General features: G+C 44.0%; 1 protein-coding gene across 14 annotated transcripts in view; it reads left to right on the top strand.

Moving 5' to 3' along the window:
• The first annotated feature begins 9,274 nt into the window (after positions 1–9,274).
• The window catches only part of LOC101833521 (sarcolemma associated protein), a 124,617-nt gene continuing 115,129 nt past the window's right edge, over positions 9,275–18,762 (top strand). For all 14 annotated transcript variants that reach the window (XM_040747766.1, XM_005077672.4, XM_013118816.3 and 11 more), the window contains exon 1: positions 9,275–9,515. In XM_040747766.1, the coding sequence (XP_040603700.1) occupies positions 9,318–9,515 (198 nt within the window). In that variant the 5' untranslated portion in view covers positions 9,275–9,317. The remainder of the gene's footprint in view (positions 9,516–18,762) is intronic.

The raw sequence follows: 18,762 nt of genomic DNA, 5'->3' as shown, positions 1-18,762 counted from the left end.
TTTTATTGCTGTGAATAGACACCATGACCACAGCAACTTTTTTTTTGTTGTTGTTTTGAGACAGGATTTCTCTGTGTGACAGCCCTGACTGTCCTAGAACACTCTTTGTAGAGCAGGCTCAGCCTGGTCTTGAACTCACAGAAATCTGTCAAGTGCCTGGATTAAAGGCATGCACCACTATGTATGCCATATTGCTACCTATATGAAGGAAATCATTTAATCAGGGCTGACTTACAGTTCAGAGGTTTAATTCACTGCCATCATGGTGGCAAGCAGGGCAGCATTGTAGAAGACATGGTGCTGGAGAGGAAGCTCAGAATTTTATACCCGGAAGATCAGGAAAAGAAGATGACACTGGGCCTGGCTGGAGCTTCTGGAACTTCAAAGCCTTTCCCAAGCTACACCCTTCCTTTAACAAGGCCACACCCCCTAATAGCGCTACTCCCTAAGAGCCTGTGGGCCGTTTTCATTCAGACCACCATGCCAGCTGAACCATCTTTCCAGCCCCCATTTCCAAGAACAGCTCCTGCTGTTGTGGTGGTACACAACCCATAATCCCAGAACTCAACAACAGGCGGAGGAGGGAGGAAGGAGAGTCTGAGATGAGAGCAGCCTGGGCGACACTGTAAGACCCCGTCTCAAAAACTAAAACAGGAAACCACTAACTTCCCCACAGCGTTCCAACATGCTAGGCACACAGCAATGGAGGCCGGGAGTTTGAAGCAGTGTGTTTAAAACAGGGTCAGGCTGGGCTGGAGAGATGGCTCAGAGGTTAAGAGCACTGGCTGTTCTTCCAGAGGTCCTGAGTTCAAGTCCCAGCACCCACATGGTGGCTCACAACCATCTGTAATGAGATCAGGTGCCCTCTGCTGGTGTCCAAGCACTGTATCTACAATAAATAAACGTGTGTGCTGTAATTTATTAAAAAACAAAACAAAAACAGGGTCAGGTGTATCATGTGAGGACCATGGACAAATGAGAGCTCTTGTTTAAAAATTAACGGAAAGCGTCAGGACGGTGGAGTCCTTCCTCCTTCAGTTGTCTGCGCACAGGCCCCATGCACAGGCACGTGGAACCATCTCTGTCCAAAGCTGCTGGACTCCATAGATGTCTTCCCACTCTCTACCAAGCCCTGACTGCTAAGCGTGCTGGGTGGTGGGGGTGACTGGGGAAAGGAGGTACTCTCCACTCCATACCAACCTATCTGTTTAGGGATCCTTAAGGTACAGTACCACTGAGAAATCTCTCCGTTCTTTAAAATTCCCACTCAGTGAGATGCGGATGTTATCTGTGCCACTGCTGGGCAGGGGCAACAGCATACATATCTAAGACAAGAAGTCCAGTGGAGCTTAATAATGAATCACAAGTAATCACAGTGAAACTGATTTTCTGAATGCCACAGTTTTCTAAAATAAATATGACGTAAAACATCTTCCAAAAGTCACTAGTTATGACCACATTTAAGCAGGGCCTCTGATAGTTTACTTGGTAACTGAGATATTTAGAAACAAATCAGATAAATAGTAAAATTCAGAAAGAAAATGCCTCATGTGGCTCTCTGACCCAGCCCTTTTTATTCTTAAACCTCTGCTGCATACCAAGTAACATTCTTAAGTTAGTTATAAAAGACAAGAGAACACTTTGAATAATCAAGATGAGACTTACATAAGAGTGACAAAACAAACCCAATTTCAGCCCTTCTTCCCAGTACAGGGCTTTTGTTAGCAATATAAACTATTTGTTACTTTTAAGAATAAGGTTCTGACTGTTGACTTTCCCATTTCAGTTAATTGATGTGGAATTTAAAAGGGCATGCTTCAGATGGCTGAGAACACATGTGTGGAAGGATACAGCTGACAAACTCTTAATGGTACCAGACGTGCCATTTATGATGGATGGTTCTTGAGGGCTTCTACTTGAGTAACCAAATAGCATACATTCATATCAATAGGGATAGATTGCTACATATTTTTTTTGTTTTGTTTTACGAGACAGGGTTTCTCTGATTGTCGGTCCAGCCTGGCCTCGAACTCACAGAGATCTGCCTGCCTCTGCCTCCCGAGTGCTGGGATTAAAGGCGTGCGCCACCACTGCCCGGCAATTGCTACATATTTATTCTACTTTGTTGTTAAGAAAACATCCTCTAGCCCATGTTCTGGGTTTGCATGGTGGTTTAGGATGTCACATTACAAAAACCTTAGTATTTCACCCAGAGGATCAGTTTTTCTACCTATGAAATAGTGTTAATGCTACAATATAGAGATGTTATGATATAGACACCAAACTTCTAATAAAGTTTCCTTTTCTGGGCCTCATATTCCTTGCCTCTAAATGAAGAAGATGAATCAATTGTGATTCTTTCTAGAGTTGACAGGAATTGTGTTAAATGAAAAATAAATGTCTTTACTTGTCCTTAGGTAATTATTTTTCTTTTATTTCCCGAAGAAGCAGGAAACCAAAACAGATGAGCAGTGCTTCTGGAATGTGGTGGCAGCTCCACCCTGGACACCTGGGAAATGATGGGTGTTCCCACTGAGAGCCTCAGTGGGCAAGGAATCAACTTTTTAAAAAAATTTTATTAAAATAAATTATGTCTTAGAAGCATGCATGAATGCTTCACATGTCAGTCCCAGCTCCCTCTCCCACCCCTCCTCCCTTGCCCCTCCCCCAGCCCCCCACCCAATCCCCACATCACTCCCCAGGGAAGGTGAGGCCCTCCTTGGGGGGGATCTCCAGAGTCTGTCATTTCATCCAGGGCAGGACCTAGGCCTTTCCCCATGTGTCTAGGCTGAGGAAGCCTCCCTCCATGTGGAATGGGCTCCCAAAGTTCAAGGAATCAACTTTTCCCCTTTTCAACAAAGCTTTGAATTCTTTACATAGTCTACCTTGGCTCTGGATTCTTGACCCTCCTGTTCAGACCTCTCCATGGCTAAGCTCACAAGTGTGCACTACTATGGCTGGCTCCGCTTCAATTGTCATAAGCTAGCATGTGCCTTTAAAAATACCAGCGCTCACACTTTAATATTTGAGTATGCCTGGCTTCGTACTTGGCAGCTGAGTCTGACCTGTGACCCACAGGCTGAAGTCGGGATAGCGATGAGTGGAGCCCAACACAAAATTGTAAACGCACTTAAAATAGTACATATATATACATATATATATATTTGCTACTTTAAAAACACAACTGTGGGTCCTTGAACATGACCTATGGGGGCTGAAGAGATGGCTCAGTAGTTAAGAGCACTGGCTGCTCTTGAAGAGCTCCCGATTCAGATGTGAGCATCCACACTGGATAACTTATGACTGCCGCCTATAACTCCAGCTCCGGGGGAACAGAAGCTCCCTCTCTGCCTTTTCAGATGTCAGGAACACAAGTGGTGCAATACATATCTAAGATAAGCATTCATATACATCAACTATAAACAAATAAATCTTTAAAAATGCCTGTTTAATAGTAATAAAAAAGAAAGTGAACTTTGTGGGTGACCATATCCTACCTAATGCAATATCAGAGGTTTGGAAATGTCTGCTTGGATATTTTTTTGAAGCCAGCAATCTGTATCTATCTATCTATCTATCTATCTATCTATCTATCTACCTACCTACCTACCTACCTACCTACCTACCTACCTACCTATCGGTTTTTCGAGACAGGGTTTCTCTGTGACTTTGGAGGCTGTCCTGGAATTCGATCTGTAGACCAGGCTGGCCTCGAACTGACAGAGATCTTCCTGCCTCTGCCTCCCCAGTGCTGGGATTAAAGGAGTGCGCCACCAATGCCCGGCTTAAAGCATTCCATAATTTATTATATCCAAGATAACTGGTTGAAATCCAATTAGGATGTTATCAGTTTTGGAAAGCTGTATATTAACTGAATTTACAGAATCGTCCCTGATATACCTGACATGAACACAATTCTCATTTGATGGTGCTGTGATAATAATTGTATAATTTTATCTTTACTTTTTCAATATTGAAAAGCAGCCTAGATCACGATAGTGGCTATCTTATCAGTCTATAAGAAGGTAAACAATTTTTAAAAAGGAAAAGAGTTACACTATCAGAAAATATTGCCATTCCAGTTTCTTAAAACATGGCACTGGGTGGTGGTAACACAGGCTTTGATCCCAGCACTCAGGAGGCAGGGGCAGCACTCTGAGTTTGAGGTCAGCTTGGTCTACAGAGTGAGTTCCAGGACAGCCGGGGCTACACAGAGAAGCTCTGCTTCAAAAAAAAAAATCAATCAATCAATTAAACAAACAAACATAAAGCAAAACAAAAATCCATGGCATACTTTTACTTCAATTAAAAATTTGTAAGGATACAGAATCATAGGAAAGAACACCCACATGGCCTACAATTCAAAATATCTCATGTATGAGAGTTCTTAATTTAAGCCTTTTCTGTGGCTGCCAAAGAAGAGTGGGTGAAGAACGCCTTCAATGCATTTGGCATTTCCAGGGCCCCTGTAGTAGGGCGAGATTCTCCACTCTGGCAGGCCATAGCAGTTCCAAGCCTTGTCTTGCTAGAAAGCTCATTCTGTTTGCTAACATTAATCTTGGGAGGTAGTACAGTAGAACAGAACATACACATTTCTTCTTGTGTTTCCATTGACAGCTAAGATTCTCTATATACAAACTGGAGGTAAAACATCTTGTTCATACGTGTGTGTGTGTGTGTGTGTGTGTGTGTGTGTGTGTGTGTGTAAGAGGCTGGGGAAATTCTATTAGTAACAATAATAAGGTAACATTTTCAGAGCACCTGTTTTCCAGACATTATGGTTGATATTTTCTCTTGCACTATCTTATTAAATTCTGTGAAGTATTAAATACACTTTTCCAAATGAGGAAACAGACTTCGTGAAGTTAAAAAATTTACTATTGTGTTGGTAAATGGCAATAGACATCATGTTTGATTCTGAAAGTCTTTTTTTTTTAATTACTCTACTTTGGCCTTCTAGAAGAAAAATGAAAATGTTAAGTCTACTGTAATAATCTTTTTGTACACTGTGAAGATGTGTCACTTGGATTGATTTAATAAAAAGCTGAATAGTCAGGCATGATTTCCAGGCACAGAGGATGCTGGGAGGAAGAAGTGAGGAGTAGACATGACAAAAAAAAGGTAGAAGCCACAAGTCACCTGACAACACATAGATGAATACAATGGGTTAAGTTGTAAGAGCTAGTTTGTAACAAGCCTAAGCTATAGGCTGAGCTTTCATAATTAATAAATCTCCCTGTCACTATTGCGGTCCTGAGGGAAAAAGTCCAACTATAGTCTACTACACTGGTGACAAGTTCTTGACTTCTGACTCCTTCCCACTCATTCTCTTACCCCTTGTGGTAGTCTGAGTGTAATTGGTCCCCATAAACTCATAGGGAGTGGCACTTTTAGGAAGTGTGGCTTTGTTGGAGTGGGTATGGACTTGTTAAAGGAAGTGTGTCACTGTGGGGGTGGGTCTTGAGGTTTCCTATGCTTAGCATACTGCCCAGTGTCACAGCTGACTTCCTGCTGCTCCAGCATCGCGTCTGCCTGCACACCACCATGCTTCCCACCATGCTGATAGTAGGGTGAACCTCTGGAACTGTAAGAAAGGCCCCTCAACTAAATGTCTGCCTTATAATAGTTTCTGTGATGGCTCAGCTACCAGCCAGGCCCATGGTCAGACCTTGGGCTGGCCCACCCTAGCATCTGCCCCATCTGAGACCTGCTGGAGCTCGTGAAGGGACTGGTTCTGTGGAATGATACCAGAAAGATCTCCAAGGCTTGGGGCAGCCACAGGGTATCCCAGAGAAATTCTATTAAGGATCCAGTGATGATGGTGTACCAGAAGCCAGAGGCCTTGAACTAAACCAGTGACTCACTGAATTTAAGCTTCAAGTACAAGAGTGCTTGTGCATGCACATGTACACACACACACACACACACACACACACACACACACACAGACATCTTTATAATATAGTCTGTGTCCAAATTCACTTTGTGCTGCCCCTACTTTATCCTCTAATGTGGGATAATCGTTTTGAAAACTGTGTGGAGATGTCTCTCTGTTTTGCCGCACTTGCCTAAGGCACCTTCTGAATGGTTTAATAAAGAGCTGAATGGCCAATAGCTAGGTAGGAGAGGATAGCTGGGACTTCCGGGAGAGAGAGGAACTCTGGGAAAGAATCTGAGGTGGGTGGGGGATTCTACAGCCAGATGTGGAGGAAGTTGGATGGATAGTACTAAGGAGAGATCACATAGCCACGAGATAGGATGTAGTTTATATAAACGGGTTAATTTAGCTTTAAAGAGCTAGCTGGGGACAAGCCTAAACTATGGCTAGTTAATAAAAAGTTACCGAGTCATTACTCGGGAGCTGACAGTCCAAAGAAAGTCTGACTATATCGAATAATAACTATGTGATTTGCATTCATACATTAAATATTTACTTAGCCACTGTTCCAGGCACACTGATGTATTGTTTTAAACAGCCTCGTTTTACTACTTGGTATCCCTCTTCCTGGAAACTTAGCAAACCTTTCAGCAAATACCACGTTTATTGTAGTCGTTCAACCTTCCTTCATTCAGTTTTTGTTACTTCTTCCAGAAGAATGTCCCTGACTCCCTTTAGCAGAGTCCTGAATATATTAAAGTCAAGTTACTTTATTTTATTCCTTCAGTCTCAAAGCCACAACACTGGTTACACAACCAGAGGGCAGAGATTAAGGCTGTGTTCATCTGTGTCCTCTGGACTCAGCAAAGGTTGAAAGCCTTACAGAAATAGTGAAATGAATACTCTTCTGGACAATGTGGTTTAATATCATGAACTCTCTCAACAAGGGGGTTATGTATGATCACTATGTTTTAGAAGACAGAAAAAGCATCCTAAAGAAGTTTAAAGACATGTCCAAGGGTTCACAGGGAAGACTGTGGTCACAGGAATCTAAAGAATGAAGTCAACATGAAGAATGAAGAACAGTGTCTACCGTTTCATTAAGCTCTGGCTACATTTTTTATTTTATTCCTTAGAACAATAACTCCTTACATACTGGTCTTTCTCCTCCCGATTCTCAGGTTTAATACATACTTCCGGATTGTTAGTTGGGCAGCACTCTCTATTTTCTTACTAGGAATGTTCAACCTGTCTTTGGAAACGTGTTTTAAAACTTCTGGGTCTCAAGGCCTTTAACCCCAGCACTCAGGAGGCAGAGGCGGGTGGATCTCTTGAGTTCGAGGCCGGCCTGGTCTACATAGAGAATTCCAGGACAGCCAGGGCTGTTTACACAGAGTAAAACCTGTCTCGAACTCACAGCCCCCAGCCCCCGCCCCCAACAAAACAAAACAAAACAAAACCTAACTCTCTGGTCTCACTACTTGTAGGTTAGAGACCACGCAGGAGTCCTGAGGGCAGGAATCGGAGCCGCATGCACAAAGCAGGGAGACTTTGCACAGCGAGGACAAGTCCTTCTGGTGTTGCCAAGTCCAGGGACTCGCGGAATCGGTTCGGTCCCCGGGAAGGAAGGCGGCAGGGAGTGACTCAGTTGCCCACAGCCACAATGGCTGCTCGGGGGTCCTCCCTTTGCCCGGGTCTGCCCTACTTAGGTGTGAGAGTGTTTTCCGTGAGATCTAGAGTGAGTACGCTGGATTAAAAAGCTAGGACTCTCTCACTCGCAGGCTGAACCAGGAAGTCGCCGCTGAGTGTTCTTGAAAACATCCAACCCCCTCCAAGTTTCCCTTGCCCTTTACCAAAATGGTGGTGCGGGGAGTGGTGGTGGTGGTGGTGGGGGGAGGTTTGAAGCTTCCGGCCCTTAACAAACATGGCGCCGGAGGCCGGCTCGGAAGGAGCCCGCCCGCCTCCCTGCCAGGGACAGACATGGCCCCCGCGGCGTCGCTCACGTGACGTGCCCGGCTACGGCACGGGAGACGGCGGAGGAGGGCCCTGGAGCGGGCTGCGCGTTCCCGTGGCGGTGCACCGGGTAGGTTTCAGTCAGAGTCACTATGGCGGCCGGCGCTGGCAAGGTAAGTCGAGGCGGCGGCGGCGGCCAGGGGGGCGGCCGGGCGTGCGGTCCCGGCTCCCGATCCCGGGAGCCTGCCCGCGGGGAGGTCGGCCGAGGTCGTCGCCGGCGGCCGGGGCTGGCGGGGGCTGGCGGAGGGGTCGCGGGCTGGGGCGAGCGGGCGCCGGCGGCTCCTGACCGCCGTTTCTTTGCCGTTTCCCCCAGCAGGTCGGAAAGTTCCCTGCCTCGTCCGCCCGCGCCTGAGCTGCGCCGCGCCCGCCGGCCGCGAGTGGAGGAGGCTGCGGCGGAGCCAGCCCCGGCCTCCAGGCCTCTGCCTCTGCCTCTCCCTCCGGGCCGGCCTCCCTCCCCCACCCCGCCGTCCTCCGGGAGCCGCGGGTCCCTGCGAGAGGCGACCCTGACGGGAGGTGACCCATGTGCTGAGCCGCAAGAGCCCCGAGCTCCGGAACCAACTTCCCGCCGGCCCCGGGCGCCCCAGCCTCCCCCCGGGGCAGCGCCTCGCTCTGTCCCCGCACCGCACCGGCCTGCAGAGCCGGATCCCCGCCCTGCTCGCGGGGACGCCCGCCAGGTGCCCGGGACTCGCGACTCCGACGCCGCCCGGGTCCGTCCTCCCCGTCCCAGCCCCCCGGCTCCTGGCCGCCCGCGCCCGCAGCCTGGGATCGCAGCCTCGGCCGGCTCATGCCGGCTCGGGGACCCCTGCCACTCCCGGGCGGCCTCGGCCCGCTGGCCCTCTAGCCCTCCGCGCGGACCCCCGCGCTTCTCCTCCCCCAGAGCCCTGAGCACCGGCGGCGGCTGCCCGGAGGCCTCCCGGCTCCCCTTCCTCGCGGGGCCCCCAAAGGACCTTCCCGGCTGCACCCGGCCAGCCCTCTTCATGCTGCAGTGCCGCGACGTTTCCGCTACTACCGAGGGGCAGAAGCGGCCGGGATCTCCAGCGGAACGCGAGAACCGGTGGTGTGTGACTCATCTGCCTGGATACCTCCCGTCCCCAAACTGTCCTCCCGGAGTTTTCTCGGCCGAAGCTGCCCAATGTTTGAGCTGCTTCTTCCTAGGGAAGATGGACTGAGAGCCGCCGGTGGGGGACATCTGTGGGTCCGGGAAGCTCTGTGTTTCCGAGGAGGTGATGGGGCTTGCGCTGGCTTGTCGTCCCGCACCGCTGAAGACTTGTTGATGTTCACTGGTTATGCTTAGACAGTGCGCCGTGTGTGCTGATTTAAACCTCGTGGGGGGATAGGGGTAGAGGCTTGTGAAGAGCATTCCGCACCTTGGAGGAGCCCCTCATTGTCCCTGGTACAGACGCCCCCCCCTCCCAGCCTGTCCTCGATGCCGTCAGCCCTGGCCATCTTCACTTGCCGCCCGAACTCGCACCCGTTTCAGGAGCGTCATGTCTACCTGGACGAGCCCATCAAGATCGGCCGCTCGGTGGCACGCTGTCGACCAGCGCAGAACAACGCCACCTTCGACTGCAAAGTGCTGTCAAGGAACCATGCCCTCGTCTGGTTTGACCACAAGACGAGCAAGGTAATTGTCACGACACGACACTCTTTACTTTTCTTTCCCCATTCCCTCTTCCCGGTCTCAGGGTCTGTTCCCACGGAGGGCCCTTTTCTCCGGAGCCGCGGAATCAGCTTTTTGTGTGTCTGGATTGTAGTGGAAATTTAATCAAAGTGGTTGCATGAAAAACAGGGAAGGTATTGTTATTAAATGTCCCAGCCGGGCGATGGCTTCTTGATAGCTTGGTCATTCCCAGTGAAATCCCAAACCCTAATTCGTTTAGGAGAAGTAGATAGTGAAACTTGACCTCTTGCTTTCTTGGGTCCTTTTAGAAAGGTGAGTCTGCAGTTCAGTGCTTGATTAAGCAAACAGCAGTTCCCAAAGCAGTGCCGGAATCTGCAGCCAGGGTTACATCCAGGCTCAAGTGTCACCGTGGTGAAAGTAGTTAACACATAGTTTGTAATTGAATTCAGTTCAGGGCCTGCCTGGTAGGATCATTGCTGTGTAAACTTAATGTTTTTGTAAGGTTTGATACTTATTTGTACCTGATGAAATAATTTGCAAAAATTAAAGGCAGTTTAATTAGGTTGGAGTAATTAACTACATTTTCAGAGTTCTGCTTACAGGTTGGAAGAACAGAAATCTATTGTTTTTGAAAGTTACTTTTTAATTTCTTTGGTAGATAATGGGTAGTTACACAATAATATGCAAAAGTTAGTATTAATTAGCTTCTTTTTCTTAAATTATATCCAATATTATCAATTATAATATTACTTATAATAAGAATTCCTGGGCACGTGTCTCTCTCTCTTTTTCTCTATCGCTATATATATATATCTATATATATATCAAGCTGGCCTCAAACTTAGAGATTTGCCTGCCTCTGCCCCAAAGTGCCTGGCTTTGCTTTTAATTTTTAAAATTTATTTATTTTATGTACATTGATGCTTCGCCTGCATGTATGTCTGTGTGAGGGTATCAGATCTTGATGTTACAGACAGCTGTGAACTGCCATGTGGTTGCTGGGAATTGAACCTGGGCCCTCTGGAAGAGCAGTCAGTGCTCTTAACTGCTGAGCCATCTCTCCAGCCCTTTGCTTTTAATTTTTAATCTAATTTAGCTGGTTTATCTTGGCACTTCACCTCAATAGTTGCTTGTATTAAAAAAAAAAGATCCTTTTAGTTTTTAAATTTGTATGGAGAATATTTTAAAGAGCTCATCTTTGGGCCTAAAACCAGTTATGTAAGACTAATAGGGCTTTCTCCAGTTTTGTCTCCTGACTTTTTGCCCCCTTTTTGAGTTGACATGATTAAGTCTTTTTTTTTTTAGAAGAGAATTTGTCTTCAAGACTGATGTTTTGAAATGAAAGAAACTTGAGCATCTAGAGAAAGTAATACTTGTGTAGCTACTGAATTAAGGAATTACAAAATAAACTGTATCTTTTTTTTAAAGAAGGAAAGATCCCCAAGTGCCGTGTGCTTGCATAATGCCTGTAACCTATTCTGTGTGTAGGATGAGAACTAAAAAGTGTGTTAACTTTTTTCTGAGTTACAAGATGTTCTCTCTCTTTTTTTTAATCCCCTGAAAGCTAACATTTGGGTGATTTCATAGATAACCTGTGGTTCTTTGCAAATGAGTATAGAGTTCTTTATTGACTACTAGTGTCTTAATAAACCAACTTTTACTTTTCTACCTTCTTATGTTCTTGGGAAACAGGTTTAGCCTAATCAGACAATAAATTTGCTTACAGTGTGTGCTTTGCAACTGCAGTTCTTTTTTGAAAAATAGTGCCTGGCCCAGTGACACACACCTGTAATCTGCCTGGCTACTTAATTAGTTTAAGGTCACTAGCTGGGGTGTATAGTGAAACCCTTCGCAGAAAGTCAAGATGGAGAAAGGGATGAGGACTCTTTGAAGGGTAGACTTGGTTTATTTCTCCCATTTTCACTTTTTTTCCTTTTTGTGTTATCAGCTAAAATAGCACCTAGGACCTGAGGGTATATTTTGTGTAATTATTGATTTTTATACCACCTGATTTAGTTTAAACAAGCTGTTAGGTCTTCCCTTGTGGTCAAATTATTTTAGGAATTAATTTTACAGTGTTGGCTTAGACAGACAGGTTTTTATTGAGCATGTATTCTTTGCCAGACACTGGGAGATAGAAAGAAAACCAAACCAGTTTGACCAAGTACTATTTATTGCTTTGTGTTTGAAATTTGTAGTTTCAAGAGCTCTCTTGTAATAGGCTCATAGCAAACCCTCCAGACCTAATATATATATCCCTTGAAAATTGTGATCTGTAAAAATGGAAGAATTCACTCCTATAGCTATTTCAGGGAAGTTAGTTTTTAAGCACCCATAAGCCTTCGTTCTCTTACTTGTGGATAATATCATCTGCTTAATTTTTTGCTTTTGTAGTGGGAAAGAAATGCTGGGTCTTGTGCTCTGAATGCCTGTTGTACCCCGAGCCATGCCCACTGCTCCCCTGCAGTTTTAGGGGTTGAGATCATTATGCAGATCACTTAGTGCCCGAGCTTTGCTTTTATTGAGGCCTCAGTGTTCACCTAGGGAGGGTGTTTGGGAAGGAGTGAACCCAAACAGTGCTGTGGAGTCTTAGGAGGGTTCTTTTCATTTTTATACAGGGTCTCCTGTATCCCAAGCTCACTCCAGACTCAGTACCCAGAATGCTGGGAACTCAGACCTTTGCCACTGTGTCCAGGTTACGAGTGTGAGGATTGAACCCAGGACTTTGTACAGGCTAAGAAAGCTCTCTACTAACTTAGCTGCACCCCACATCCAGATGTTTAATGCAATGGCAGATATAGAAATAATTTAAAAGGAGAAGACTGGAGTCGATAACTTTGTCCCAGTAGGCATTTTGCCTTGGAGGTAGGAAACTGGAGTAGTATGCCCTTTGGTTGACTTTGTTGGTGACCTATTCTGCATTTACCATTGCGGGAGGCCTAGCAAAAGCTGGAAGAAGTAATAAACACTTGCAGCACGTGTTTTGTAATTTTGAGACGTGGTCTTTCTCCCCTTGTACTCAAGACTACTTGAGGCAGTGCTTTTTCTTCAGCCTCCTCAGTGTTAGGATTACAAGTGTGCGCCGCCATGCCTGGGTACCTGACGTTTTTGATTATTCAGCTCAGAAATGTGCATTTTAGGAATGTGGCCTTTGTAGGCAAATGGAAATTTGGGGGGGGAGGTTTGCTTTTGAAGTAAACTTGAAGTTTATCAAGCAAAAGAAAGATAGTCATGGGTGGGCTTGAGTGTGGGCATTACCATGGATACATAGGTGATGCTTTTTAATGTTAAATTCATGAGTTAGTTTTGTCAACGTGAGGTGTGTCTACTAGTCTTAACAATTCATCTTAGTGATGTTAACATCTGTCTTACCTGCCTTTTGTGTACCTATCATCTTTTACTCCTTTGTGGACTCCATAAACTCTTCAGATTTTATAGCAGATAATAGATAGTTCTTCAGTTGACTCAGAAATGCCACTGAGCAAGTAAATGTATCCACATGGCAGGGTTATGGGTGGGCATGTTTGGTTGACCTTATTTGTTACTGAGTTCTGGGCTTGCTAGGGCTACATAACAAGACTTGTATAGTTTAAGGGAAAAAAAAGCCAAAGAGCATTTTGGATAGAGATGACACAACAGTCAAAGGGGCTAAGAAACGTGACACAGTGTGTCCAGTGAGCTGGAGCAGAGACAGTACAGCGTGTGCATTGTCTCATTCTTTCCTCTAGATGCTTTACATCAGTGACTCTCAACCTACGGGCCCTGACCCCTTTGAGGTTGCACGTCAGATACCCTGTATATCAGATATTTACATTACGATTCATAACAGTAGCAAAATTACAGTCATGCAGTAACAATGAAATAGTTGCTAATTGTGGGGGTCACCATAACAAACGAGGAATTGTATTAAAGGCCAGGGCGTTAGGGAGTTTGAGGACCAACCCCTGCTTTACATTTAACTTACTTCAGCCTCAGCTTTGTTTCTCTCTCATGCCTGTGAGGAAACTGAGGCATAAGGAGAATAGGTCAGGTTAATACTCCTGAGTTCATATTGCTAATCAATGGTAGAGCCGTGATTTGAGAACAAGCATTTTGATTCTTGATCTCTACAGGACCAACCTCATAAACACTGCCATCCCAAGACTGTGACATTTTAAACAGGATGTGATTTTATTAAGTACAAGTTGATGGTAGAAATGAAAATGATTAAATGGCCATAAGCAAAATAAACAGACTGGTGTGTTAGATTAACTTGTCTAGTAGGATTTCTATAACAACTGAAGATTTTTGGGAAGATTCATGGATAACAGTTCATGGAAGAAATGCAAACTCAGCTAGACTGAAAGGCGTAGAAAAAAAGCAAAGTGTAGATAAGAGTGAATCAAGGAAAGGAGTGGGGTGGGAGGAATTGCCTAAGAAAAGGCATGGGAGCAGGAGTGAGATTATGTGTCCAGTGACACTGCAAGGAAGTCATTGCAACGCAAGAAAGCCAGGCTGCTTCTTTCCATGACGTGTCTGAACGTGACTACTAGGATCCTGAACTTGGATTACATGTTCATTGTTGTTTAGTTTTGTTTGTATGTTTTAATTAATTTCTAAGGTTTCTTTAAAAATAGAAATAAAAGTTTTTTGAGAAATGCTACGTTTATATTAGAAAGTTGTTTATGTGATAATTTATATTTAAGGAACAGTACATTAAATATGTGTAGGAAGCTAGATTGTAGTTACAAGTCACATGTGTATTTCTTTTCATGATGTTTTTTACAACAGTGGAAGATTGATAACCTATTTAACCTAATATAACGAGTTTTTAAAAACAGATTAGGGTCCAGAGAGATGATGGGCTCAGTGATTAAGAGCACTGGTTGCTTCCAGAGGACCCAGGGTTGATCTCCAACATCCACTCACATGGCATCTTTAACTCCACATCCAGAGGGTCCAACACATGGCTTCTGTAGTCAGTGCACACACGATACACGAGAAACAACAATTTATATACTTCATCCCCTCCCATCTAGTTATTTTACTATAGTCCTTAAATTCATACTTTCCTTTTTTTGAGACAGGGTCTTACTATGTCTCTGACTGTCAAGGAACTCATATAGACCAGGCTGGTTGTGAACTCACAAGAGATCCACCTACCTCTGCCTAGTGAATGCTGAGAATAAAGGTATACTATACCACACCTGGCCTTAAATCTATTCTTTACCATTTTAGGCTCCTGTTCTTTTTTTTTTAAATGGTATTTATGTTAGCTGAAGACCTGTTCTGTAGCAAGTAGGGAATGTTCATCATTTAAGGTTTTAAGTAGAGAGATTGGTTCTTTTTTGGGAATTGGAGACTTTGGGGACAATGTCTTGTCACATAGCTCAGGCTAGTTTTAATCTCCCTGGTTCTTAGACCTGTGTGCAGTGCCCACTATGACATGAGATTGGTTCTTCTTGTTTTTTGCTGTTTTTGTATTTTGGGTTTTCAAGACAGGGTTTTTCAGTGGCTGTCCTGGAACTCACTCTGAAGACCAGGCTGTCCTTGAACTCACAGAAATCCTCCTGCCTCTGCCTCCTGGAGTAAGGGCGTGTACCACTGGTACCTGGCAGTGAGATTGGTTCTTAATGGCAATTACTTCATATTTGAATCAAGAAAATATAGGTGGCTGGTGTATATGGCTCCATAGTAGAATGCATGACTAATGTGCATGCAAAGTAAAAAAGTGTTGATGGAGAGAGGAAAAGGGTGACATTTATTCTAAAAACTTTATTCTCTGAGGTTCGTGCTTTTCTCCGATGTTATGGGAAGACAAATACTCTACACTCTTGCTCAAAAACAATCTTGATTTTTAGTATTAAAATCTGTCTTTCACTGCCCTATCCTTTATTTCTGTTTTTTCCTTGTCTCAAACTTGATTCTCCAGTGAATATGACAGTGTTCACTGTTCCTTTTTAATACAAGTGCCTTTTCTGCTTCTTTTGTCTTCCCAAATGACCTTTCCCTTTTATGTCTGAGGCTTAGTTCCAGGGAGAAACCTTCCCTGGCTCTGAAGAATGGATGGCTTCTTTCTCTCTACCCCTATAGAACTTTTGACTATGACTTCATTATGGGCCATAGACAATGGAATAAGTGTAATGCAAATGCTCTGTTGCCCTGCCAGATGTGAGCTCTTGAGAGCAAAGAATAGGCACTATATAAATGTTTGAATGAGTGAACCGTGAACAATGCAGCAGTCTGTATTTCTACAAACTCTTGGAGGGTTGAAGGGCCAAAGGTCATTCAAGTTAGTTTTCAATCTGAAGTTATGGACTTAATTACCAACATGTACTCTGTACAAATTATTACTTATTGAGAACTTACAATATGCAAGGTATTTTGCTAAGTATTTTGGGCTTTTATATAAACTTGTGTTTGGTGATATTAGTTTTGAACTAGTATATTTATATCCATCCTTAGACAACATAATGATTTTTTGGGGGAGTATGTTTTTAAATATTTATTTTTGTCTGTATATATATTTAGGAAGCAAGGAGAACTGCTGTAGTCTCACTTTTTTTTTTAACCCAAAAAAGTTTTTATGTTTAGAGACTATTAGTATAAGTGGAAGTAACTAAGGGAGTTTGAAGTAGAATCTAGACTTTTTTTAACCCATGTGATAAAAGTCAAAGTGTTAAAAGCATTTACTCTGAACCATCTTCTTACGAACTTAGCAGTTAATGGTTGTAATGAAACCGTCTTACTGTGTTTTGCTTCTTTTTTTAGTTTAGTTTTTTTATTAAGACAGGGTCTCACTATATAGCTTTGGCTGCTTTGTTCTTTCCAGACAGGGTCTCACCATGAATCTCTGGCTGCCCTGAACTCCCTCAGTAGACCAGTAAGACCTCTAACTCACGTAGATCCGCCTGCCCCTCCCTCAAGTGCTAGGACTAAAGGTGTGCACCGCCATTCCTAGCTATTCTTTTGCTGTCTTGCAAGGTAATTTAAGCTTTTATTTTGTGGCAAATAACCATATGTGCACTTAGATGTGTAGATTAGTAAACACCTTTTCTTTCTTGATTTCCTTTTTTTAAAGCAGGAGTTGCGCGCATGCGTGTGTGTGTGTGTGCGTGTGTGTGCGCGCGCGTGTGTGTGTGTAGGCTGGAGAACCTTGGTTGTCATTCTCAGGATACCATTCACCTCCCTTGAAACAGGGTCTCTCATTGGTCTGCAGCTCACCAAGTAGGTTTGACTGGTGGCCTGTGAGCCCCAAAGAGCCTCCTGGTTAGCCTCATAGTAGTGAGTTACTAACGCATGCCACATGTCCATTGTTTTTTGAGATGTCTCCTAATGTCCTGACTGGTCTCAAACTTGCAGTCTTGGTTCCCTTTCCAAGTGCTGTGATTACAGCTTGAGCCACTACTATTCCCAGCTTTGAATTACAGTGTAGTTTGAAATTTCTTTCTGTTCCCTTAGTGTGAATGTCTTAATCACTATTGGACTTTGCTTGTTTGTTTTCGTTTTCTGAGACAGGGTTTCTCTGTATTGGAGGCTGTCCTGGAACTCGCTCTGTAGACCAGGCTGGCCTGGAACAGAGATCCGCCTGCCTCTGCTTCCCGAGTGCTGGGATTAAAGGCGTGCGCCACCACCGCCAGGCTCACTATTGGACTTGCTTAAATAAGTTTAGTAGATGGAGAAGCTGTTTCTAATTTTGAAATACTTGCTACCAAGACCAATTTTGATACTATTGAGAAGTTGCAGTGCTAGAGTTTTAATGTGGGAATTGAGAAATGGTACTTAAAAACATAATTTAACAGCCTAATCTGAACCTGGAAAGTGTAAAAAAATTCTGATACCCCAGGGGTTTTGTATTTAAATTACTGTTGAATTTAGTTTGGGACCATTATGTATTCCAGGTCAACTAGTTATCTCAGTGTCTAATGTTGCAAGTGCAGTGCAGAGCCCCGATAGTTTTATAAAAAACAATTAGGATACCAAATACCAGAAGTATCTGAATCATTGTTTCCAGGGAGCTGAGAAAGTCATGTATTGCTTCCTCCAGGAATGGGGGCAGAAAATGTGGGAGGAATGAAGAAAGCTTCACAGAGAATGCTGTTTTTAAGTCACTGTTAAAGAGAGGAGGGTTTTGCAGGCTGGATGAGAAGAGCAGTGGATTCTAGCCTTAGGGAACAGGAAGCATTTAAGATGTAAAGGCCCGGAAGAGGATAATGTCTTGTGGGAAATGCCTCTCAGAAGTTGATCGCTCGGGAAGCAGAAGGAGAATTGCTGTCAGGTCTCTGAGGCAGTTGATTCCCTGGCCCAGGTATGCGCTTGTTGGGGTGTGGTTGTAAGGCTTTCCAGCCGGGCCACCCTGGGGAGTATCTGTGCCTTAGTGTTCTCCACCTGTGACTGAGTCTAGGGCTGAGAGTGTTCACTTCCCAGACTGCTAAAGCAAATAAAGTGAACAAAGAAATAAATGAAATACAGGCTAATAGAGTTTACTTCCTAGGACTATTATAGAGACTGAATGAGAATTCTTCATGTGAAAATACTTAATAGGTACTCAACTGATGGCTATTAATTTTTCCCTTTTGGTTTAGTTGGTGTGCTTATACAGTAATGTCTTATATACTGATTTTCTGTAAGTGTGCTTTTGTTTTTGGAGACAGAGTCTTATGTAGTTCAAACTAGTATAGAACTCATTATGTAGGTAAGGATAACTTTGAGTTCTTGATCATCCTGCCTCTACCTCCCAAGTGCTGGACATGTTCTATACTATGCTTAATTTATAAATGTGCCTTTTCATTGTTGAGAGTTTATCTCCCTGAATATCTGTCTGTTGTGGAGTTTGCTAAACTTAGTAAATTCTTTTGAATTTGTGAACTTACCCATGTGGTAAAGTAATAATAGCCTTTTAATGATTAGTATGTATGATTTCCCTCAAAAAAGCAGCAAAATTCAGATTAAAATCTAGTTAGCCAACCAGAAAAGCAGGGTTATTTCATTTTTTTTTTCCTGGCTAAGATGTTGAACACCCTAAAAAACATTACTGATCATTTGTGTTTCTTTTGGGAATTGTCTGTTTGGTTCATTATTGGCTCAATGTTTTTATTGAAAGATTTATATATTTAAGGGTGGCAAAGAGTTCTCGTCCATTCTGTGGACTGTCTCTTTTGTTTTTTGCTTTTTCCTTGCCTGGGTTGAACCCTTTAATTTGATGTACTCCCAGTTGTCAACGTTGGCTTACTTCCTTGTCTGTTGCAACACTTTTCAGAAGGTTCTCCGC

Source organism: Mesocricetus auratus, unplaced genomic scaffold (assembly GCF_017639785.1).
Source record: "Mesocricetus auratus isolate SY011 unplaced genomic scaffold, BCM_Maur_2.0 Super-Scaffold_100006, whole genome shotgun sequence".
Lineage (NCBI taxonomy): Eukaryota > Metazoa > Chordata > Mammalia > Rodentia > Cricetidae > Mesocricetus > Mesocricetus auratus.
The sequence above is the reverse complement of the archived record's forward strand: the minus strand, read 5'-3'. Positions and strand labels throughout refer to the sequence as shown.